The following is a 25,589-nucleotide window of genomic DNA, read 5'->3' on the forward strand; positions in this document are numbered from 1 at the left end:
CAAAACAGGGCCATGACTTGATATTGCTACTACTGTCTAAAGAAATGGCCACAAAGTGGAGATTGCCAAGATTTCTAGGTAGTGTTCATGACAGTCTGGGGGGTCCAACTGGCAGACACTCTGCTCATCTTCTTTCATTGTGAACTATGTGAAGGATCAGCCATTGATTTTGATCCCTCCTTACTCCATGACTTTTCTAGAGAATTAAAATGAATGATTCTTTTTTGTTTGTTTGTTTTTTTCATAAATATCTCTATAACTACTACTGAATTTTAGGGAACTGGGGCCTGAAACAACATGACTAGTATGGGTTGTTATAGACTGTAAACTTCATGAGAGCAGCAATCATTTTATAATTTGAATTCCCACATTTGACACTCATGAACATATAAGATATATATTTATCAACCGGGAAAAGATTCTCAGTAAGTAGGAAAGGTCAATTATGATAATAGTGCAGGTTATAGGATGTTGTTGAGTAATGTATATAGCATTTGATTCGTGATTACATTTCCTTGTTGATAATTCAGTAAGTACACGTTTTAGCTGATGTGAAAGATACACAAAGAAAAGAGGGTAGACCCCAAACACATTGAAGACCTGATATCCGTGCTCACCTTGGTAGGAGGGCGAACAGAGGTTCCTTCCAACCCCAAGAAAGAGTTGAGGCAAAGTTGTGAGAAGGGGCTTAGCACATCTGAAAGCAGTGTGTGTGATTGTAGCTCCAGAAGCACGGTGTAAGAGAATGGTACTGAAACTACTACGGAAAACAAATATCATGTCTTCAAAGAACTTGTTAACCATCCTGAGGTGCTGCAATCACCAGAGGAATTTATTTTGTCTCCGAGGGAACAGATAAGCAAAATCTAAATATGCATTAGGAAATATAGGGTGGAATCATGGTGGCAGGAAATAAAGGTACGCCTTAAGGAGAGCAGAGCTAAAATGACCCTATACAGTACCACTTGTAAAATACCTATCTTGTGCTGGCCATGGTCCAGTCACTGATTATGTCCTGTAATCGTTGGTATCACAGTGATGGTATAACGGTTCTCCTAATTTTGGACATGCTACAATATTTATATTTTCAAGTATGAAATGAATTTCTAGAATGAAGACAATCTCCTGTCTAATGTCTTAAGACTCTGCTGCTGCTAAGTCACTTCAGTTGTGTGCAACTCTGTGCGACCCTATGGACAGCAGCCCACCAGGAGCCCCTTTCCACGGAATTCTCCAGGCAAGAATACTGGAGCGGGGCACCATTTCCTTCTCTATCTTAAGACTCTACCGATACGTAATAGAATATCATGTAACTGTGAATGCACTAAGGTTCGTACTGTGTAGGTGCACTTGTTTTGATTTTATTTGTATGTGTTCCTTCACCCGTACCCTCCTCATTTAGACACCCATTCATTTCAGCAGGGATGATTTCCCAAATCACTTTACATCCATTACCTCTTTTCCCTTTGTTCTCATTTTCTTGCTTAGAAACAATAGGCTAGGTGCCATTTACCTAGGATGCCTAACGGATGTTTTCTTGAACTGAAGAGTTTATAAAAGAGTGCAGAGAAATAGCCAGACATTGAAATAAAGCCTTAATTTACTCTTCATTGCTTCAAAATAGAAAACAAAACTGTGCAGAGGAACGTGTAACTTTATTGTTCAAATACAAGAATTGTGGGTATTTGTTGACATCTCCCAACGTAAATTTTAATCTTCATTAGGTTCCATAAGCTGATACTTATTTGATAGGTCAGTTTTAATTAGCATGGTTTTCACATAAGGAATATCGTTGATGAATTGACTTGAAAGAGAGGAGGTGGGTGTATAAGCGATCGTTGGCACTGGGGACCTTGAGTTGCCTCTCTGTTGCTGGTTAGGAAGAGGACTGTCATGGGCTGACATATCGCTATACCTGTCTGGAAATGTAGAAGGCTCCACCATCAGTCCAAAAGAACTGCTCCATAATGGAGATACGATGTGGTTCTGAGGAGTAGATGTAGCGGTAGTAGCAAAGTCCTCAACGTGGCCATTTGCTTGAGTGTAGGTGCTATGGAAGTGCCAATTAAAAATGCTCAACTGGTTTAAAACAGCAGGTTGATCTACCACGTTCTGTTCTCTTTGTCTAGCTGATATTGATGGGGAAGGAAAGTCACGCGGAAATAGGGCGCTTGTTTTAGGGACTATCTGGCTGGTATAAGTCTTTTGTGGGAAAGGCACACTTAAACTGGTGGAAGCTGAAAATGGACTCTCTCCACTAGTTTCAGCATGAAAACCAGAGTTACGATCATCTATGTTGACCCTTGCTTTAACATGCTTCTTCTCGTAATCTGGAACTAGTGAAGATTTCGGAAACACATTGCTAATCCCAACTCTTCTTTTCATTCTTCCTAAAAGTTGGGGATAGCCTCTTTTGAAATTTGGATTATGGTAGATCTGTAACTAAAATCAAAGGATACAATTATTTAGTTTTTTATAAACGAAGGTAAAACTGACAAGCAAAGTTAAACTATAAAAATGTATTCCTTTAATGATGCCAATTAAATAGAATCAAAGACAACACCTCCATTAGTAGTTTTAACACCTTACATGTTAGAAACAAGTATGCTCCTCAACTAAAAAATATGTTGTATATATACAGTAAATACCACTTAAAGTAGCTTGAGGACATGTATCTGATTTCAAGTTGCTAGGAGAGTGTATTAAGTATCAAATATTTTAACCTCCAGCTGTTCTCAACTTCAAAAAATAAAACGTGTTCAACAGTTTGCTATCTCAATTTTAAATTCGGTTTTAGCTACATATGTGAACATGCTTTCTAAGTCACATGATTTAATGTTACATATTGACAGTAAGTGGAAATTTTGGATTACCTTGCTCAAAACAGAGACATTGTTTTCTTCTTCCAGAAAGTCAGGGAGTGAAGCAGATCTTTGAAAAGTTTGTCGCTTTTTACTAAACCCATAAAGTTTAAGCTGGCTAACTAAACTTTTCATACTATCAGTTTCAAATATTCTGAAAGGGGCCTTTCTTTCCAAGACTTCTTTCTTGAAGAGTTCTTCGTTGATCACTATAGAAGTGCCACTCTCATCCCACCAAATAGATTCAAACTGATCACTTTCAACTATAGCCCAGAGTTTTTGTGGAAAAGTGAGGGAAAGAAAATCATTCCACTCATTTCTTTCAGAGACAGAAAATGTGTAGGGTGGCCTTTTTATCCCAGCTTCCTTAGACAAAGCCTGGAAAGCATATTCTTCAATCATAGATCTCAAAACTGAGTCCCCAGTAAGTGTGTAATCACACGAAGACGATCCAATGGAGGTTTTGGAACCACTTGATACATCGTTACGAAGCACATCTTGAATTTCTGAAGGAATGTGTGCCATCTCAGAGAGATCTTTCTTCAGATACTTTTCTCATTTGTCTGACTTTACACACTCTAACTTCAAATGCTGCTTGGCTGGCGTACAGAGATAAACTCTCAAGACCATCAGCATGGTTCTCAAAGTCAAAAAGCTGTGACCTCACAAAGTCACTGGTCTCCTAGCAATTGAAGAGTAGCGCTGACATCATAAAGTCACTGGTCTTCTAGCAATTGAAGGGCAATGTTCAACCAGTGTTTACTTCTACATCAACTTAAAATAAAGGCTGCTTGCATAAACAGTAACCAAAAACATGAAACCTGCAAAATGTCATTGCTAAAGAATTTTTACACAGAAAAATCACATCAATAAGTCTACTTGGTTCCTGAAATAAAAGTGATTGATCACCCTTCTATACACATATTCTTAACATTCAGGACTGTTACCAAACCAAACATGGGTCTGCTCACTTCTATGCAATGAAGTCAATCAACTGACTGTGGGTTTCAGTGAAAGCAAGTGTAGTGTTTATTTTATGACCTTGCACAGAAGTGTTTATATTATGCAGAGTAAAATAGTCAGGCACGGAAAGAAAGACTCATTTTACTCTTAATTATTCCAAAATAGAAATTGGCCCTATGAAGATGAATATGTAACTTTTTTCTTCAAATAAGAGAATTGTAGGAATTTGTTGACATCTCCCAACATTAATTTTACACTTTGGTATCCTCCATAATCCAACACCTATTTGGTACATCAGTTGTATTAGGACAGTTTTCAAATAATGAAGATGGTTGATGAGTGGATCTTGAAAGAGAAGCAGCAGATGTGTCAGGGATCTTTGGCACTGGGAAAACTAAATTGCCTGACTGTTGTAGTTTAGGAAAAGGACGGTCATGGGCTGACATGTTACCATACCAACCTGGAAAGGTAGAAGGCTCCACCCTCGGTCCAAACTAACTGTTCTGTAATGGACATAAGTTGCGGTACGGAGAAACAGAAGTAGACATAGCTGCAAAATTTTCACTAGAACCATTTGATTTAGTGCAGCTGCTATGTGAAATCCCATGACAAATGCTCAAGCTAGATTGTGGGATGGGGAGGGATATGGGAGGGTACTCCCAGAGGGAGGGGATATATATGCCTCTATGGTTGATTTATTTTGAATTCTGACAGAATACAGCAAAATTCTGTAAAGCAATTTCTCTTCAATTAAAACAACAACAACAACACCTAAAGCAGCTGCAGATTGATGTATCACAGTATGCTCCTGTGGTCTAACTGATATTTACGATGGAGAAGAGAAATCATTTCAAGTTGGGGCACTTGTTTCAGCAGCTATCTGGATGGTAGAAGGCTTTCGTATGAATGGCACATTTAAACTTGTGCAGGCTGAAAATACACTCTGTCCTCAAGTTTCAGGATGAAAGTCAGAGTTTTGATCATCCACATTACCCCTTGCTTTAACATGCTTCTTCTTATTACCTCGAACTAATGAAGATACTGTAGAGACATCTATTCCCAACTCTTCTTTTCACTCTTCAACAAATGCTAAAGGATCTTCTCTAGGCAGGAAACACAGAAAGGTTGTATAAACTCGAATCCCAAACAGCAAATCAAATGGCAACAGGATCATACTTATCAACAGTTACCTTAAATGTAAATGGGTCGAGTGCCCCAACCAAAAGGCAAAGCATAGCTGAAAGGATACACAAACAAGACCACTGTTTATGTTGTCTACAACAGACCCACCTCCAAACAAGGGGCACATACAGACTGAAAGTGAAGGGCTGGAAAAAAGGTATTCCAAGCAAGTCAAGACCAGAAGAAAGCAGGAGTAGCAATACACGTATCAGACAAAATAGACTTTAAAATAAAGCCTGTGAAAAGACACAAAGAGGGACACTACATAATGATCAAAACATCAATCCGAGAAGAAGATATAACGATTGTAAATACATACGCACCCAACATAGGAGAACCACAATATGTAAGGCAAAGGCTAACAAGCATGAAAGGGAAATTAATGATAACACAGTCATAGTGGAAGACTTTACTACCCCACTCACACCTATGGATAGATCAAGTAAACAGAAAATTAACAAGGAAATACAAACCTTAAATGATACTATGGACCAGTTAGACATAATTGATATCGATACGACATTTCACCACAAAACAATGGGTTTCACCTTTTACTCAAGTACGTATGGAAACTTCTCCAGGACAGATCACATCCTCGGCCATAAGTCCAGCTTTGGTAGATTCAAAAAACCTTGAAATCATTCCAAGCATATTTTCTGACCACAGTACACTGAGACTAGATGTCAACTGCAAGAGAAACACTATTTAAAATTCAAACATATGAAGGGTGAATACCACGCTGCTAAATAAGCAACAAATCGCAGAGGAAATCCAAAAAGATATCAAAATATGCATAGAAACAAATGAAAATGAAAACGCAACAACTCAAAACCTATGGGACGCTGTAGAATGAGTGCAAAGGCGAAGGTTCATAGCAAAAGCGGCTTACCTCAAGAAAGAAGAACCAAGTCAAACAAATAACCTAACTCTACCCCTAAAGCAACTAGAGAAGGAAGAATTCAAGAACCCCAGGCTTAGTAGAAGGAAAGAAATCATATAATAGAGCAGAAATAAATGTAAAAGCAACAAATGAGACCGGAGCAAAAATCAACAAAGCTAAAAGCTGGTTCTTTGAGAAGATATATAAAATTGACAAACCATTAGCCAGACTCATCAAGAAACAAAGGGAGAAGAATCAAATCAACAAAATTAGAAATGAAAATGGAGAGTTCTCAACAGACACCACAGAAATACAAAGGATCATAAGAGACTACTATCAACCCCTATATGCCAATAAAATGGACAACTTGGAAGAAGTGGGCAAATTCTTAGAAAAGTACAACTTCTGAAAACTGAACGAGGGAGAAAAACAAAATCCTAACAAACCCATCACAAGCACGGAAATTGAAAGGGTAATCAGTAATCTTCCAGCAAACAGAAGCCCAGGACCAGACGGCTTCACAGCTGGATTCTACCAAAAATTGAGAGAAGAGCTTATACCTATCATACTCAAATGCTTCCAGGAAATTGCAGAGGAGGGGAAACTTCCAAACTCATTCTATGAGGCCACCATCACCCTAATACCAAAACCAGACAAAGATGCCACGAAAGTAAATAAATAAATAAATAAATAAATAAATATAACCGTGGGGCAATATCACTGATGAACATAGATGCAAAAATCCTTTACAAAATTCTAGCAAGCAGAATCCAACAACATATTAAAATGATCATACATCATGACCAAGTGGGATTTATCCCAGGGATGCAAGGATTCTTCAATATCCACAAACTAATCAACATAATACACCACATTAACAAATTGAAAAATAAAAATCATGTGATTATCTCAATAGATGCAGAGAAACCCTTGGACAAAATTCAACATCCATTTATCACCAAAACCCTCCAGAAAGCAGGCATAGGAGGAACAAATCTCAACATAATAAAAGATATATACGACAAACCCACAGCAAACATTATCCTCAATGGTGAAAAATTGAAAGCAATGCCCCTAAAGTAAGGATCAGTACAATGGTGCCCACTCTCACCACTCCTATTCAACATAGTTTTGGGAGTTTTGGCCACAGCGATCAGAGCAGAAAAAGAAATAAAAGGAACCCGGATTGGAAAAGTAGAAGTAAAACACTCACTGTTTGCAGATGCCATGATCTTCTACAGAGAAAATCCTAAACACTCCACCAGAAAATTACTAGAGCTAATCAATGAATATAGTAAAGTTGCAGGAAACAAAATGAACACGCAGAAATCCCTTGCATTCCTATACACTAACAAGGAGAAAACTGAAAGAAAACTTAAAGAAACCATTCCATTCACCACTCCAATGAAAACAATAAAATACTGAGGAATATATCTACCTAAAGAAACAAAAGACCTATATATACATATAGAAAACTATAAAACACTGGTGAAAGAAGTCAAACGGGACACAAATAGATGGAGGAATATACCATGTTCATGGATTGAAAGAATCAATATAGTGAAAATGAGTATACTACCCAAAGCAATCTATAGATTCAATGCAATCCCTATCAAGCCACCAATGGTATTTTTCAGGGAAATAGAAGAAATAATTTCACAATTTGAAAAACCTCGAATAGCCAAAGCAATCTTGAGAAAGAAGAATGGACCTGGAGGAATCACCCTGCCTGATTTCAGGCTGTACTACAAAGCTACAGTCATCAAGACAGCGTGGTTCTAGCACAAAGACAGAAATATAGATAAATGGATCAAAATTGCAAGCCCAGAGGTCCAAGCCACGTACCTATGGACACTTTATCTTTGATAGAGGAGGCAAGAATATACAATGAAGACAAGACAATCTCTTTAACAAGTTGTGCTGGGAAAACTGGTCAACCACTTGTACAAGAGGGAAACTAGAACACTTTCTAGCACCGTACACAAAAATAAATTCAAAATGGATTAAAGATCTAAATGTAAGACCACAAAGTAGAAAACTCCTAGAGGAAAACACAGGCAAAACGCTTTCTGACAGAAATCACAGCAGGATCCTCTATGACCCACCTCCCAGAGTAATGGAAATTAAAGCAAACATACGCCAATGGGACCTAAATAAACTGAAAAGCTTTTGCACAGTGAAGGAAACTATAAGCAAGGGAAGAAGACTGCCTTCAGAATGGGCCAAAATTATAGCAAACGAAGCAATTGACAATGAATTAATCTCAAAACTATATAAGCAACGCCTGCAGCTCAATTCCAGAAAAATAAGCGAGCCAATCAAAAAAGGGGCCAAAGAACTAAAGTCATTTCTCCAAAGAAGACATACAGATGGCTAACAAACTCTTGAAAAGATGTTTAACATCACTCATTATCAGAGAAATGCAAAGCAAACCCATAATGAGGTACCATCTCACACCAGTCAGAATGGCTGCTATCCAAACGTCTACAAACAATAAATCCTGGAGAGGGTGTGGAGAAAAGGGAACCCTCTTACACCGTTGACGGAAATGCGAACTATTAGAGCTACTATAGAGAACAGTGTGGAGATTCCTTAAAAACCTGGAAATGGAACTGCCATATGACTCAGCAGTCCTACTGCTGGGCATACACCCCGAGGAATCCAGAATTGAAAGAGACACGTGTACCCCAATGTTCACCCTAGCACTGTTTATAATAGCCAGGACATGGAAGCAACCCAGATGTACAACAGCAGACGAATGGCTAAGAAAGCCGTGGTACATATACACAATGGAATATTACTAAGCCATTCAAAAGAATGCATTTGAACCAGTTTTAACGAGGTGGATGAAACTGGACCCTATTAAACAGAGCGATGTAAGCCAGAAGGAAAAACACCAATAACACAAACACACACACACACACACACACACACACACGGAATTCAGAAAGATAGTGATGATAACCCTATATGAAAGACAGGAAAAGTGACACAGATGTATAGAAGAGTCTTCTGGACTCTGTGAGAGAAGGCAAGTCTGGGATGGATTCAGAGAATAACATGGAAACATGTATATTTTCATATGTGAAACAGACCTCCAGTGCAGGTGCAATGCATGAGACAGGGTGCACAGAGTTGGTGCACTGGGATGACCCAGAGGGATGGAATTGGGGTGAGGGGGTTCAGGATGGGAAACCCATGTACACCCGTGGCTGACTCATGTCAATGCATGGCAAAACCACTACGATATTGTACCATAATTAGCCTCCAATTAAAATAAATATAATAAAAAAAATAGAAAACTAAAAAATATAAAACCAAAAACATGTAACTTTTCTAAACTGCAGCATTCACAGACCATCTTCATCTTGGACTACATGAGGACACCACCTCTATTATTATTTATTTTCTTTAATCCAGCAAAAGAAAGGTCACTCTTATTCCTTTTATCATCACTGGTGTGGGTGTGTCCAACATGCTGAGCTGTGTGGTTGAGAGATTGCTCCGTAGAGGAATCTTTTGGTCTCTATGATATCCCCAGGAGGCAACACTAAGCACAGTCAGTTCTCGAGATGAGGAAAGTGATATGCGCAATGTCACACAACAGGCCAGTCAGCACCACAGCCAGGATTCAGATGGGTCTACCCGACTCACAACCCAGGTCAGTGACCCCCTCACAGGTGACACTGGCCCAGAGTCTGTGGCACCATAGTAATTTGACAAAATGCATCTCCCTGACTCCACTGCCCATGGGGGTGGACATTGTTCCTTATTTTATCTAGTTTTGGAAAGAGGCTAGATGGTTAAATGAAGTTAGAGGGGTGTCAGCTTTCTACTGGAAAGAATAGAATTCATTAGAGGTAACTTTGAGCAGGAAAGAAACTTATTAAAGGATATTAAGTGACTGAGATTTCTGAGAGGGATGGCTGGAGAGACAGCCATGAACAATATAGAGTTTGAGTGCAGGATCTTCTGTCACTCATTGGAGAAGACCCTGATGCTGGGAAAGATTGAGGGCAGGAGAAGAAGGGGATGACAGAGGATGAGATGGTGTGATGGCATCACCAACTCAATGGACATGGGTTTGGGTGAACTTCAGGTGTTGGTGATGGACAGGGAGGCCTGGCATGCTGCAGTTCATGGGGTCGCAGAGAGTCGGACTGGACTGAGTGACTGAACTGAACTGTCACTACCACTGGCTCCAGACACAGTGGCTGTCACTAGTGACATGGCTTATGTCCCTTCCACCTCGTCTAGATTGAATTCTATGCATCAGAACCCAGTTGCACTGCTTTCACCTGTAAGTGTATCCATTGGCTAAGCCTACATTTCATGTGGCTGTACCTAATTGGTCTTAAGTGCCATCTGGGTGTATTTGATTGGCTGAGCCTGGGTACCATCTGGGTGCGTCTAATTGATTGAGCCTAGGTCCCATGGTTACGTTCTGACTGCAAGGCAGGTGGGGAAAATGACATCCAGACTGTTTCTAGTGCAGATTCGTACGATGGAAAATTAAAGCAGTGACTAAAAGTCTCCTCACTGCAGACTTGTCCAAAGTCTCTTTATCAGTCAGGTCGGTTTTTCAAAGCTCAGTTCACCCTACTAAGTGAAGCAGAAGGGTTTAGTAAGTCAAGTGCTCTGTGCTCCGCTGTGTTAATTTGCCTAGTCTGGAGCTACATTTCCCAGAATCCCTTTCTTTGATTTTGAGTTCAGTCAATCTGTTCAGTGGCTTAGTTGTGTCCGATCCTTTGCGAGCCCATGGACTGCTGCAAGTCAGGCCTCCTTGTCCATCACCAACACCCCGGAGTTTACTCAAACTCATGTCCATTGTGTTGGTGATGCCATCCAACCAACCTGTCCTTTGTTGTCCCCTTCTCCTCCCACCTTTGGTCCTTCCCAGCATCAGTTAAGTTCAGTTCAGTCTTTCAGTCATGTCCGAGTCTTTGCGAGCCCATGGACTGCTGCAAGTCAGGCCTCCTAGTCCATCACCAACGCCCCAGAGTTTACTCAAACTCATGTCCATTGAGTTGGTGATGCCATCCAACCAACCTGTCCTTTGTTGTCCCCTTCTCCTCCCACATTTGATCTTGCCCAGCATCAGTTAAGTTCAGTTCAGTCTTTCAATCGTGTCCGAGTCTTTGCGACCCCATGAATTGCAGCACACCAGGCCTCTCTGTCCATCACCAACTCTCGGAGTTTACCCAAACCCATATCCATTGAGTCAGTGATGCCATCCAACCGTCTCATCCTCTGTCATCCCCTTCTCCTCCTGCCCTCAATCCTACCCAGCATTAGGGTCTTTTCCAATGAGTCAACTTTTCGCATGAGATGGCCAAAGTACTGCAGTTTCAGCCGGATCATCAGACCTTCCAATGAACACCCAGGATTGATCTCCTTTAGAATGGATTGACTGGATCTCCTTGCAGTCCAAGGAACACTCAAGAGTCTTCTCCAACACCACAGCTCAAAAGCATCAATTCTGCGGCACTCAGCTTTTTCACCGTCCGAATCTCACATCCATACATGACCACTGGAAAAACCATAGCCTTGACTAGACGGACTTTTGTTGGCAAAGTAATGTCCCTGCTTTTAAATATGCTATCTAGGTTGGCCATAACCTTCCTTCCAAGCAGTAAGCATCTTTTAATTTCATGGCTGCAGTCACCATCAACAGTGCTTTTGGGGCCCCCCAAAATAAAGTCTGACACTCTTTGCACTGTTTCCCCATCTATTTCCCATGAAGTGATGGGACCACATGCCATGATCTTAGTTTTCTGAACGTTCAGCTTTAAGCCAACTTTTTCACTCTCCTCTTTCACTTTCATCAAGAGGCTCTTTTGTTCTTCTTCACTTTCTGCCATAAGGGTGGTCTTTCTAATCAGTCAGTCCTTCGCATCAGGTGGCCAAATTATTGGAGTTACAGCTTCAGCATCAGTCCTTCCAATGAACATGCAGGACTGATGTCCTTTAGGGTGGACTGGTTGGATCTCCTTGCAGTCCAAAGGACTCTCGAGGGTCTTCACCAACATCACAGTTTCAAAGCATCAATTCTTTGGTGCTCAACTTTCTTTCTACTCCAGCTCTGACATCCATACATGACTACTGGAAAAACCATAGCTTCGACTGGACGGTTCCTCTGCCTATTCTAAAACCAGCTTCACCATCCGGAAGTTCACAGTTCACATATTGCTGGAGCATGGCTTGGAGAATTTTGAGCCTTGATTTACTAGCGTGGGAGATGAGTGCAATTGTGCGGTAGTTTGAGCATTCTTTGGCACTGCCTTTCTTTGGGATTGGGATGAAAACTGACCTTTTCCAGTCCTGTGGCCTCTGCGGAGTTCAAAATTTTTGGCGTATTGAGTGTAGCACGTTCACAGCATCATCCTTCAGGATTTCAAAATAGCTCAACTGGAATTCCAGCACCTCCACTAGCTTTGTTCCTAGTGATGCTCTGTAAGGCCCACTTGACTTCATATTCCAGGATGTCTGGCTCTAGGTGAGTGATCGTACCACTGTGCTTATCTGCGTCTTGAAGATATAGATATATAGATATAGATATATACAGTTCTGTGTATTCTTGCGACCTCTTATTAATAGCTTCTGCTTCTGCTAGGTCCCTATCATTTCTGTCCGTTATCGAGCCCATCTGTGCATGAAGTGTTCCCCTGGTAACTCTAGTTTTCTTGAAGAGATCTCTAATCTTTCCCATTCTGTTGTTTTCCTCTATTTCTTTGCATTGATCGCTGAGGAAGGCTTTCTTATCTCTCCTTGCTATTCTTTCGAGCTCTAATTCAAATGGGAATTACTTTCATTCTGTCCTTTGTTTTTCACTTCTCTTCTTTTCATAGTTATTTGTAAGGCCTCCTCAGACAGCCATTTTCCTTTTTTTGCATTTCATTTCCATGGGGATGGTCTTCAGTCACGAACTTCCGTCCATAGATCATCAGGCACTCTGTCTATCAGATCTAGTCCCTTTAATCTATTTCTCATTTACGTTGTATAATCATAAAGGATTTGACTGAGGACAAACCTGAATGAGATGGAATTGCCAACGTCCGCTGAATCATCAAAAAAGCAAGAAAATTCCAGAACAACATCTATTTCTGCTTTATTGACTATGCCAAACCCTTTGACTGTGTGGATCACAATAAACTGTGGAAAATTCTGAAAGAGATTGGATTACCAGACCACTTGACCTTTCTCTTGAGAAATCTGTATGCAGCTCAGGAACAACAGTTAGAACTGGACATGGAACAACAGACTGGTTCCAAATACGAAAAGAAGTACGTCGGGGCTGTATATTGTCCCCCTGCTTATTTAACTTATATACAGAGCACATCATGAGAAACCCTGGGCCAGAAGACACACAAGCTGCAGTCATGATTGCTGGGAGAAATATCAATAACCTCAGGGATGCAGATAACACCACCCATATGGCAGAAAGTGAAGAGGAATTAAAACACCTCTTGATGAAAGTGAAAGAGGAGAGTGAAAAAGTTGGCTTAAAGTTCAGCATTCAGAAAACTAAGGTCATGGCATCTGGTCCCATCACCTCGTGGCAAATAGACGGGGAAACAGTGGAAACAGTGTCAGACTTTATTTTGGGGGGCTCCAGAATCACTGAAGATGGTGACTCTCGCCCTGAAATTGAAAGACGCTTACTCCTTAGAGGGAAAGTTATGACCAACCTAGCCACAATATCAAAAGGCAGAGACATTACTTTGCGAAAAAAGGTCCGTCTAGACAAGGCTATGGTTTTCCAGTGGTCATGTATGGATGTGGAGTTGGACTGTGAAGAAAGCTGAGCGCCGAAGAATTGATGCTTTTGAATTGTGGTGTTGGAGAAGACTCTTGAGAGTCCCTTGGACTGCAAGGAGATCCAACCAGTCCATCCTAAAGGAGATCAGTTCTGGGTGTACATTAGAAGGACTGAGGTTGAAGCTGAAACTCCAATACGTTGGCCACCTCGTGTGAAGAGTGTACTCATTGGAAAAGACCCTGATGTTGAGAACGATAGCGGGCAGGAGGAGAAGGGGACGACAGAGGATGAGATGATTGGATGGCATCACCGACTCGATGGACGTGGGTTTGGGTGAGCTCCAGGAGTTGGCAATGGACAGGGAGGCCTGGCATGCTGTGATTCATGGGGTCACAAACAGTCGGACATGATTGAGCGACTAAACTGACCTGAACTGAACTGACTAGAGGGACTTTTTTTTTTTTTGACAAAGTAATGCCTCTGCTTTTTAATGAGCTGTCTAGCCTGCTCATACCTTTTATTCCAGGGAGCAAGCATCTCTTAATTTCGTGGCTACCATCACCATCTGTATTGATTTTGGAGACCAACATATTATTTGTCACTGTTTCCTCTTCTATTTGTCAAGAAGGGATGGGACCAGATACCATAATCTTAGTTTTCTGAATGTTCAGTTTTAAGCCAAGTTTTTCAATCTCCTCTGTCACTTGCATCAATAGGCTCTTTTGTTCATGCTTTCTGCCATAAGGGTGCTGTCATCGGCATATCTGAGGTTATTGATATTTCTCCCGGCAATCTTGATTCCACTTTGTGTTTCCTCCAGCACAGCGTTTCTCATGAGGTACTCTGCATATAAGATCAATAAGCAGGGTGACAATATATAGCCTTGATGTACTCCTTCCTGATATGGAGCCAGTCTGTTTTTCCATGTCCAGCTGTAACTGCTGCTTCTTGACCTGCCTACAGATGTCTCAGGAGGCATATCAGGTGGTCTGGTATTCTCATGTCTTGAAGAATTTTCCACCGTTTGTTGCGATCCACACAAAGGCTTTGGCGTAGTCAATAAAGCAGAAATAGATGTTTTCCTGGAACTTGCTTGCATTTCGTTGGTCCAGTGGAGGTTTGAAATTTGATCTCTTGTTCCTCTGCCTTTTCTAAATCCAGCTTAACATCTGGAAGTTCATGGCTCACAATCTGTTGAAGCCTGGCTTGGAGAATTTTGAACATTAAGTTGTTAGCATGTGAGATGAGCGCAATTGTGCAGTAGTTGAGCATTATTTGCTATAGCCCTCCTTTGGGATTGAAAACTCATCTTTTTCAGTCCTGTGGAAAGATTTGCTGGCCTACTGAGTGCAGCACTTTCACAGCATCATCTTTTAGGATTGGAAATAATTCGACTAGAATTCCATCACCTCCACTAGCTTTGTTTGTCGTGATGCTTCCGAAGGCCCACTTGACTTCACATTCCAGGATGTCTGGGTCTAGGGGAGTGATCAGATCATCGTGTTTATCTGGGTCCTGAAGATCCTTTCTGTATTATGCTGTGTATTCTTGCCACCTCTTCTTCATATGCTCTGCTTCTGTTAGGTCCATGCCATTTCTGCCCTTTATTGTGCCCTTCTTTGCATGAAAAGTTCCTGCGTGTAAAGCTGGTCACTCGAACTTTCTCAACGAGAACTCTCGTCTTTCCCATTCTATTGTTTTCCACTATTTCTTTGCATTGATCGCTGAGGAAAGCTTTCTTACCTCTCCTCGCTTTTCTTTGGATCTCTGCATTCAAATGAGTATATCTGTCCTTTCCTACTTTGCCTTCCGTTTCTCATCTTTTCATAGCTGTTTGTAAGGCCTCCTCAGAGAACCATTTTGCCTTTTTGCGTTTCTATTCCTTGGGGATGGCCGTGATCCCTGCCTCGTGTACAATGTCATGAACCTCTGTCCATAGTCCTTCAGGCACTCTTTCTATGAGATCTAATCACTTGAATCTATTTCTCCCTTCCACTGTGTAATCGAATCACAGGGACTTGATTTAGGTCATATCTGAATGGTCCAGTGGTTTTCCCTACTTTCCTCAAGGTAAGTCTGAAATTGGTAATAAGGAGTTCATGATCAGAGTCACAGTCAGCCCCACGTCTTGTTTGTGCTGACCTATACAGCTTCTCCCTCTCTGGCTGCAAAGCACATAATCAATCTGATTTCAGTATTGACCCTCTGGTGATGCCCATGTGTAGAGTCTTCTCTTGTGTTCCTGGAAGAGGGTGTCTGCTGAGACTGGTGCAATCTTTTGCCAAAACTCGCTTAGCCTTTGTCCTGCTTCATTCTGTGCTATAAGGCCAACGTTGCCTGTTACTCCAGGTCCTTCCTGGCTTCCTACTTTTGCATTCCAGGCCCCTATAATGAAAAAGACATCTTCTGGGGGTGTCAACTCTAGAAAGCCGGGTAGATCTTCATAGAACCGTTCAACTTCAGCTTCTTCAGCATTACGTGTTGGGGCGTAGACTTGGATTATCATGATATTGAATAGTTTGGCTTGGAAACGAACAGAGATCGTTCTGCCCTTTCGGAGATTGCATCCTAGTGCTGCATTTCAGGCTCTGTTGTTGACCATCAAGGCTACTCCATTTCTTCTAAGGGATTCCTACCCACAGTAATAGATATAATGGTCACTTGAGTTAAATTCACCCATTCAGGTCCATTTTACTTTGCTGATTCCGGAAATGTCGATGGTCACTCTTGCCGTCTCCTGTTTGACCACTTCCTATTTGCCTTGATTCAGGGACCTAACATTCCAGGTTCCTTTGCAATATTGCTGTTTACAACACCGGACTTTACTTCCATCACCAGTCTCATCCCCCACTGGGTGTTGTTTTTGCTTTGGCATCTTCCCTTCATTCTTTCTGAAGATATTTCTCCACTGATCTCTAGTAGCATTTTGGACACCTACTGACCTGGGGAGCTCATTGTTCAGTGTCCTGTTTTTATTTCTGTTCATGGGGTTCTGACAAGACGTGGTCCACTGGAGAAGGGAATGACAAACTACTTCAGTATTCTTGTCTTGAGAACCCCATGGACAGTATGGAAAAGTTCCGAGGTAGAATTGACCGAAAGAGTAACTTGAGAGAGGGTTTGAAAGTGGAAAGGGAGCAGCAGTCTCTCCTCTTGCAAGGGTGCTGTGCTTTGATGCGGTGACAAGTAGGTGCAGACATGCCTGCAGGCTCTGGCGTGTCCTTGCTGTCGTCTGGGATGCATCCACAACTCCCTCCTGACTCCTGGGCATCAGCACCCTCCCTGTCACTGGACACTTGGCTGCAGAGGTAATGGTTTCCTCTCCATTTCTCTACTGTTGGCCCTCAGCAGCCTCACTTTGGTGACTAGACTCTATGGCCTCTCCGTTTGCCTGGTTGGTGGCTCCGGAAGTCCCTTTTCAGACCTCACTTCTCAACCTGCTCCCACAGCTGACATAGAAGGCTCATTAATAATTCTCAGAATAATTTGTGCATGCACATGTGTGTCCTAAATCGCTTCAGTCATGTCCGACTCTGTGTGGCCCTGTGCACTGTAGCCCACCTCTGGCTTCCTCTGTCCATAGAATTCTCCAGGCAAAAATACTGCAATGGGTTACCATGTCCTCCTCCAGGGAATCTTCTCCACACAGAGAGAAGATTAACTCACATCTTTTGCATCTCCTGCACGTGGCTTCTTCATCACTAGTACCATACCCCAAACACATGGGCTGGATCTAGCTCCCCTTCTTGGGTGTGACTGATTGTTGTTCAGTCAGTAAGTCTTTCCAGTTCTTTGCAATCCAGTGGACTGCAGCATCTCAGGCTCCTCTCTCCTCCACTTTCTCCGTGACTTTGTTCAAATTTCCTAGGGCATGAATGATAACGTTATGAGTATTTACAGACTCACAGGAAGGCTCAGGAAGACACACTGCAGGACTGGGCCCCAAGGGACCACTGCCACAGGATCACGAGGCCCTACTCCTCTCCCCAGCAATTTTTCCTTCTTAACTTTGCATAAGTGCAGTTGTCTCATGGACACAGCTGATGAGTGGACCCTTAAAGGCTTCAGATCCCTGGCTGCAAGGGAGTCTGGGAAATGGAATTTTCATCGCTCCAGCCTCTTCAATTCAGGAGGGTGAGCAGCAAGAGGAATGCATGTTGAAAAGCCATTTCTCACACAGAGATATGCCTGGGGATCGAATCTTTGACGTTACCATCTGGCCCAGGGTTTCCTTGTCAGGCCATGATGGTAGTGGGAGATCTTTGCCTCCCCAGCCCTGCAGATAATCCAAGGCCAGGCTAACTGGTCACCAGACTCGTTAATATGAACCAGCACTCACCTTGGTTCACCTTGATGAAATGAAGGAGGAGAAGCGAACTTTATTTACCCAGCGTTATTCACATTCCTGGTCACTTATGTACATAGCGCCTCATCCCATGCATTTTGCAGCTGAGGACGCATCAGACCCAAAGAGACTGAGGAAACTACCTCAGGTCACACAGCTAGTTATGGCAGAAGCTGGACCTGAGCCATCCTGTGGACCAAAGAATGCCTGCTCCTCACCATTACTGTATGCCTGCTGATATTGGGAGAAGCTTTTGTATAAAAGCCGTTCATTCTAATTAGGCACTTTTTCTTGGCTGAGCAGTTTGAGGTGCTGAGGACATGATGGTGGGCAAAACAGGTGGTGGTAGATAAAGGGTATTGGTTGAGATGGGGTTTGTAAACGCTCAACAAGTCAGGGACTAGAAACAGATTTGGGGTTAAGTTGATATTGATGTGGTTTCTTTGTATTTAAATATGTGAGACAAGATTTGTGCATCTACTTTTTTTGTTTTGAAATGTAGGTCCCTTGGTTTAGCTTTTGTTTTTCCTCTTTTGGAAAATATATTTATTTTGGACTGTGCCAGATCTTCGCTGCCAAGAGAGAGCTTTCTCTAGTTGCGGTGCATGGGCCTCTCCTTGTGGTGGCTTCTCTTGTTCCAGGGTATGGGCTCTAGAATGCAAGTTCAGCAGTTTTCATGGGCTTAATTGTCCCACAGCATGTGAAATCTTCCAGATCAATGGTCGAACCTGTGTCCTCTATACTGGCAGGCAGATTCTTAACCACTCGACCACCAGGAAAGTCCTGTCTTTCCTTCTTGAAAAATATTTCTCCCGTCTGAAAAAAACACAGACTATGGCAATTGATGGTTTGTCTCAGTGTCTGGGACACAAAATGGCATAGTGATTGTTGTTTTTTAGTTGCTAAGTTGTGTCCGACTCTTTGAGATGCCATGGACTGAAACTTGCCAGGACCCTCTGTCCATGCACGGTGGGGACTGTGGCAAAGTAATGAACCTGGAGAGCAGCTGGAAGTGGCAGTTTGGGTGTGGCTCCTGCTGGTCACGTGCATACATAGGTCCACGTGTTGCCAGATTGCCCACTTTCAATGATAAGTTGAAAATTCATATTTTGAGTTATGTCTTCCAATGATACATTTTATATAGTTGTAACAAAACTTGCAAACCTATTGTGAAAATTAGGCCAACGTCTCTGTGGGTCAGATCTGGCCTGTGAGCTGTCAGTTTGCATCTTGTGTGGAAGAGCCTTAATTTAGGCATCAGAGATGCTGGGTTGCAGTCTGGGCTCTGCTGCCTTCCAGTAGCTGGGGTCAGAGGCAAGCCACAACACTTTCTGGACCTCAGTTTCCCATTCTGTAAAATGGGACTTCTGAGAACCACATGGTCTGCCGAACCCTTTACTAAACCAATATTTTCTAAACGGTGGGCCCTAGAGTCAATTTAGTAGATTGTTACTTGCACCTTTAAATAGAAAAGAGGACAGGATGGAAACTAAATGCATATATCATGGTATTATAGGTTAGCATTGCCTTGTGGAACATATTTTAGCTTACACACATAATATGCACACACATGTATCTATATCATACTGGGTCTTGATGTAATATTCATTTCTTATGCAGAGGGACTGAAAGGGAAGCTGTCAAACAAAGTGTTGTTCATGTCTTAATGCGCTCAATGCTGGCAACATTTCTGTGAGGTGGGTTTTCACCTCAACCCCATTTTACAGGTGAGAACGCTGAAGTGCAGAGAGTGAAGTTCCCACAAACAGGAAAAGGAATAGCTGGGACTTGACCCCAGGCCACATCTGAACCATGTGCTATCTGACCTCTCCAGACAGCAACTGTGTGATCACGATGAAGGAGTTAACGCAAGTCAAGGGCTTAGCTGGGTGCCTGGGACAGAGCAGGTGTTGAATAAATGTAGAAGCCAGACTTGTGTGTGCAGCTCCTTATTCAGCCACACCATGTGGTGTATAGGAACCCATGGGCTATGAGAGAGAGGGGGACTGGGCTTCTGCAGTCCTGATACCCGTCGGGCGGTGAAGAGGGTATAAGGGCAAAGAGACACCCCCACCCTGTAGTCCGAGTTCCCCCAATACACATTGTTGCCCAAATACTTGATGGTTACGTTTTAAAATCACTATTTGGTTGCAGCTGGCTTATCCGTCATCCTTGAATGAACTGCTACATAGTTTGCTATCTTGAATTTATGGATTAACCCCCCCACACACACACACACCATTTTGTCAAACAATTTAAACTATCACGGTGACGGTGTTATTAAACATTAGAGTAGTTATCTTTTATAGTCGGGCTGAGTGTGGCAAGAAGTGCTTCTGGGGTCGTGGCTCCTGATGGCTCTTGAGGCACCACAGCAGGTCACTTAATCCTTAACTTTGGGGCCTGAACAGATCCTCGAAGGTGCTGCAATATCAGGGAAGCACTCCCGCAAAGCAGGGGCGCAGCCCAAGAAGATACTTCTGGAATTCTTGCAGTGCTATTTCCATGCCTAACTTTGGGTGGCCCCTGCGGGCAGTTCGGGCCGATGGCGGGGTCGCACTGCCCTCTGGTGGTCACTGGCGAGCACAGCTTCACGGGTGCTGATCCGGCCCCATCGTCGCTGCTGTGGGCGCTGCAGCAGAGTGGCAGAGCACTCTGAACCCAGATTTCCCTTTACCCAGAAAGAATTGTCTGTCTATCCACATCCTAGGAGTTTCCCCAAATCCCTGTGAGTAAAAATGGCAGGCTGTATTGTCTATGGGTCCGTTTATAAGGGCTTGGAGATCTGGGGTGACAGAAATCAAAAGCAAGGTGGAAGGCACGGGAGAAGCTAGGAAGGACCACGAGGAGCCCTTTACGGGACCTGGGGACGTCGTCCGTCCTCATCTGCGTCGGGAGAGAATGGTTTCCAGCGGGAAGGATGGAAGCACGGTGTCTGGTCAAAAACAGCTGGTTATGGGCTGTCTCAGGAACGTGAAGGCATTTTCTCATTTGATACCCTACACACAGTGTACTGAACCAAGCTCAAGTGGTTATCATCACGATATTTTCTTACAGATGATTAAACTTGGGTACCCATCCCCCAGATCAGGATGATTCTTCAAAATAGAAGTCGGATTATGCCCGTCTCCTCCTTTAAACTCTCTGGCGTCTTCTCACTGGATTTGGAAGAAGATCCAAACTCCAACCGAATAAAAAGTCCCACAGCCAATAAATATCAGTCCACTGCTGGTGGATATTCAGCTTGTTTTCATTCTTTGCTATTACAGATGGTGTTGTAGAAAAGAAATCTATACAGAATATGCATGCTTACTTAAATATATCTGTCGATAGATACTCAGAAGTGGAATTACTGAGTCGAACTTACAAATTGCATAGATATTGCCAACTTTTCTCCTTAGGAGTTGTACCAGTTTCAGCTTCCACAAGCAATGCACGAAGCCCCACAGCTCAACCAGCACTGTGAGTCATTAAACATTCAAACGTTTGTCAATCCGATGCGTAAAGTTGTATCTCAGTATATTTGCATTTCTCTTACGATGAGCGAACTTGAACATCTTTGTATAAGTTTAAGGAACAGTTGCACTTTTAACAAATATATTAAAATGTATGTACATGCCCTAGGATCTTTTTTTTTAATTTGGGTTGCTGGTTTACTCTTTATTTGTAAGAGATTGTTATATATCAAGGGGGATTAACACATGCTGTTGTCTGTGATTTGAATTTCAATTTGACTTTTGTCTCATATCTTTATTTGTATAATAGTATCTATTTATGCCTGCGCTGGGTCTCATTGCTGCCAGGGCTTATCTCTAGTTGGGGAATGCGGGCCTCCTCTCTAGTTGTGGTGCACAGGCTTCTCACTGCAGTGGCTTCTCTTGTTGTGGAGCACAGGCTGTAGGGCAAGTGGGCTTCAGTAGCTGGGGCTCCTGGGCTCTGAGCACAGGATCAGTAAGTTGTAGTGCATGGGTCTAGCTGCCCCTGGACATGTAGTAACTTCCCAAACCTGATATCGAACTGGCATTTCCTGCATTGGCAGGTGGATTCTTTGCCACTGAGGCACCAGGGAAGCCTTACTTATGTATTTTAGTAACTTTTTTAAGGTGTCAAATGTCTCAACTTTGTTTTGTTTTGTTTTAAAGCACCATGTCTTATTCAAATATGCGTCTATTGTTCCTGGGACACTGCCGGTGCATTGTAGATGCTCAATTAACATCTGATGGAGTAAAAATATCTTCTCCACTTGAATGATTGGTTTTGTAAGTAGACATCTGAGTCCATGAGATATAATACTACTATTTATTATGTGTTATATATATTGGGATGCTTTTGGCTGCAAATAACTAAGGAAGAAGAAACTCAAAATATTTCAACCATAAGGACATTTTAATCTCACAGCATACATTTAACCTATCTTTCCTAAGCACTTGTCCTTCGAAGAATTAACCAATGTTCAATTAATAGAAATCTTTGTTTAATCATTTCTGCCACATCTTTTACCTCATGTAGATTATTGTCTACAAATGAAGCCAAGTTAGAGGAAACAGTGTCCAGGGATAGAGACAAAGAGACTGAATTTAAAAGAATTTAAAGATACTCCTTGAATTCTGCATTTGGGGTGTTGGTGGTCATGGAGTCTGAGATCACACATTCCTCAACCTTTCAGCCAAGTAGGCCATTTTCTTTTAAAGCCACTTTGATGGTACTTATGCTATTTGCCATTGAAAAATTCCCATGTTAGCTCTCTGACTTCTAACTCCCTTGTGAAACAAACACCTTCATCCCTGGAGTTTGACCTGAAAACTTCTTTGATTTTCTGTCCTTCTGCTGAGCTAGCCAGAAAGTTCTGGTGTCGTGCTCACACTTCTAGAAAGCCAAGGGTTTTTGTTTGGGAGTTTTGCATAGTGCAGCTACTCTACTTCTAAGAGGATTCCAGAGGCCTGCAAGATACTGTTGGATAAAGAGTGAAGGCAAGAAGCCTGGGACCACTGAATCTTAGCTACCCATCCATCCATCCATCCATCCATCCATCCATCTACCCAACACCCTCCAATCCATCCATCATCCATTCATCCATCCATCTATCATCCAACATTCATTAATTGCTATCTCTCTTATACATTGAGAAAGATAGTGCCTTTGTCCACTGAGAGCTCTGAGTCATCCCAGAATTCAGAATGAAACATTTACAGACTGTGGACTGTCAGCACCAGCCTTTAACATTCAATCATCACAATAGAAAAGTAGGTGACCACCTAGGCAGTTAATTTCAGAAATAAAGAACAGGTCTGTTTCACCCCAAACCTCTCTCTGTGTGGACAGCTTCAAGAGTCTACTATTCGTGACACTAATGGAAGCCTTTTAAAATACAATTTCTTTTTTTATTAAGTGATTTAGTCTTTGTTAATTCTCAACAGAATTTTTCTTGAAAGCATTTGTTTCTTTTTTTTTGTTTCTCTTTTATCAGTAGGGCTGAAAAAAGGTAGGAGAACTTTATTCTTGGTTTGTTTTTTTTTTTTCAATTTGTTAAAATATACTTGATTTATAGTGCCGTGTCAGTCTGCAAATCAGCAAAGTGTCTCAGTTATACACATGTACACATTCTTTTTTTACATTCTTTTCCATTACGGTTTATCACAGGATACTGAATATTGTCCCCTGTGCTATCCATTAGGACCTTGTTGTGTATCCACTGTAAACATAGTAGTTTGCATCTACCAACCCCAGATTCCCAGCCCATCCCTATCCCCTCCATCCTTGGCAACTACAACTCTGTTCTCTATCTGACAGCAGGTGTGATGGTGGTTGGAAGGGACGAGTGGATAGCACGTGGTTAAAAGTGGGTACCGAGGTGCCTAGGTTATCAAACAATGAGAAAACTGGGAGGATCCAGGAGCACATGACTGATTCCCTAGGTGGTTCTGCTGCAGTCTCTTTCTTCTCGAGCCAGAAGTCAATTCATTCAGTACAACATTTACACTCATTAGAAGAAACTAATTCAGCAGATTACAGTGAGGTTGATCCGTGTTTTTGCCAGCTAACTCGAGGGATTCTTTACCTTCATTTAACTATCTGTCTATCTAACCATTATACCATTCTTGCAACTACATATCCAACCATCACAGTATTACTATCAATCACCCATCAACCATTAGTCATTCTATCCACCTACCCATTCCATTACTCATCCATCCATTTAGCCACTCATTCATCCACTTAAGCATTTATCCAACTTTCCATCTCACCATACAACCACTCACACATCCAGACAAGCATCCATCCATCCACCTCACCGTATCACCATTTAGTCATCAATACACTTCAGTCACTCTGTGTTATATGACGAATTAAGACACTGTGACCCACAGCACACCAGGTCTCCCTGTCCATCACCAACTCCCGGAGTCCACCCAAGCCAATGTCCATAGAGTCAGTAATGCCATCCAACCAGGTCATCCTCTGTCGACCCCTTCTCCTCCCGCCCTCAATCTTTCTCAGCATCAGGGTCTTTTCTAGTGAATCAGCTCTTCGCCTGAGGTGGCCAAAGTATTGGAGTTTCAGCTTCAACATCCGTCCTTGCAGTGAACACCCAGGACTGATCTCCTTTAGGATGGACTGGTTGGATTTCCTTGCAGACCACGGGACTCTCAAGAGGCTTCTCCAACACCACAGTTCAAAAGCATCAATTCTTCTGCTCTCGGCCCTCTTTATACTCCAACTCTCACTTGTTTACACGACCTCTGGAAAAACCATAGCCTTGACTGAACAGAACTTTGTTGGCAAAATAACTTCACTGCTTTTTAATATGCTGTCTAGGTTGGTCATAACTTTCCTTCCAAGGAGGAAGCGTTTTTTAATCTCATGGCTGCGGTCACCATCTTCAGTGATTTTGGAGTCCAGCAAAAGAAAGTCAGCCAATGTTTCTACGGTTTCCACATCTGTTTGCCATAAAGTGATAGGACCAGATGCCATGATCTAAGGCTTCTGAATGTTGAGCTTTAAGCCAACTGTTTCACTCTCCTCTTTCACTTTCATCAAGAAGCTCTTAGGTTCTTCTTCAGGTTCTGCCATATAGGGGGTGTCATCTGCGTATCTGAGGCTATTGATATTTCTCCCGGTAATTTTGATTCCATCTTCTGCTTCCTTCAGCTCAGCGTTTCTCTTGATGTACTCTGCATACAAGTTAAATAAGTAGGGGGACAAATTAAAGCCTTGACGTACTCCTTTTCCTATTTGGAACCAGTCTGATATTCCATGTCCATTTCTAACTGTTGCTTCCTGACCTGTATACAGATTTCTCAAGAGGCAGGACAGGAGGTCTGGCGGATAGGGATGCTTGATGAATTTTTGGACCAACTGAAACAACACTGCAGATGGTGATGGCAGCCATGAAATTAAAAAACACTTAGTCCTGGGAAGGAGTGTTATGAGCAACCTAGGCAGCATATTAAAAGACAGAGATGTTACTTTGTCAACAAACGTCCGTCTGGTCTGCTGCTGCTGCTGCTCAGTCTCATCGGGCATGCCCGACTCTGTGCGACCCCATAGGCGGCAGCCGACCAGGCTCTGCCGTCCCTGGGATTCTGCAGGCAAGCACAC

The 25,589-nt window shown here is 42.3% G+C and overlaps 1 protein-coding gene across 1 annotated transcript; it reads right to left on the bottom strand.

Moving 5' to 3' along the window:
* Window positions 1-1,637: 1,637 nt before the first annotated feature.
* Window positions 1,638-3,520, bottom strand: LOC145537587 (heat shock transcription factor, Y-linked-like). The gene is made up of 2 exons (XM_081568282.1): window positions 2,874-3,520; window positions 1,638-2,442 (listed from the first exon to the last, which is right to left on the bottom strand). The coding sequence occupies exons 1-2, from the start codon at window positions 3,384-3,386 to the stop codon at window positions 1,711-1,713; spliced, it is 1,245 nt and encodes a 414-aa protein (XP_081424408.1). The 5' UTR covers window positions 3,387-3,520; the 3' UTR covers window positions 1,638-1,710.
* Window positions 3,521-25,589: the final 22,069 nt, after the last annotated feature.

The sequence above is a fragment of the Giraffa tippelskirchi genome, chromosome Y, assembly GCF_054371585.1.
Source record: "Giraffa tippelskirchi isolate mGirTip1 chromosome Y, T2T-mGirTip1v1.2.pri, whole genome shotgun sequence".
NCBI classification, from domain to species: Eukaryota; Metazoa; Chordata; class Mammalia; order Artiodactyla; family Giraffidae; genus Giraffa; species Giraffa tippelskirchi.

Coding starts and splice junctions, on each gene's coding strand:
- LOC145537587 (XM_081568282.1), bottom strand. CDS start 3,386: ATGGCACACATTCCTTCAGAAATTCAAGATGTGCTTCGTAACGATGTA. Junction 2,443..2,873: donor ATGTCTCTGTTTTGAGCAAG/GTAATCCAAAAT, acceptor CTTTGATTTTAG/TTACAGATCTACCATAATCC.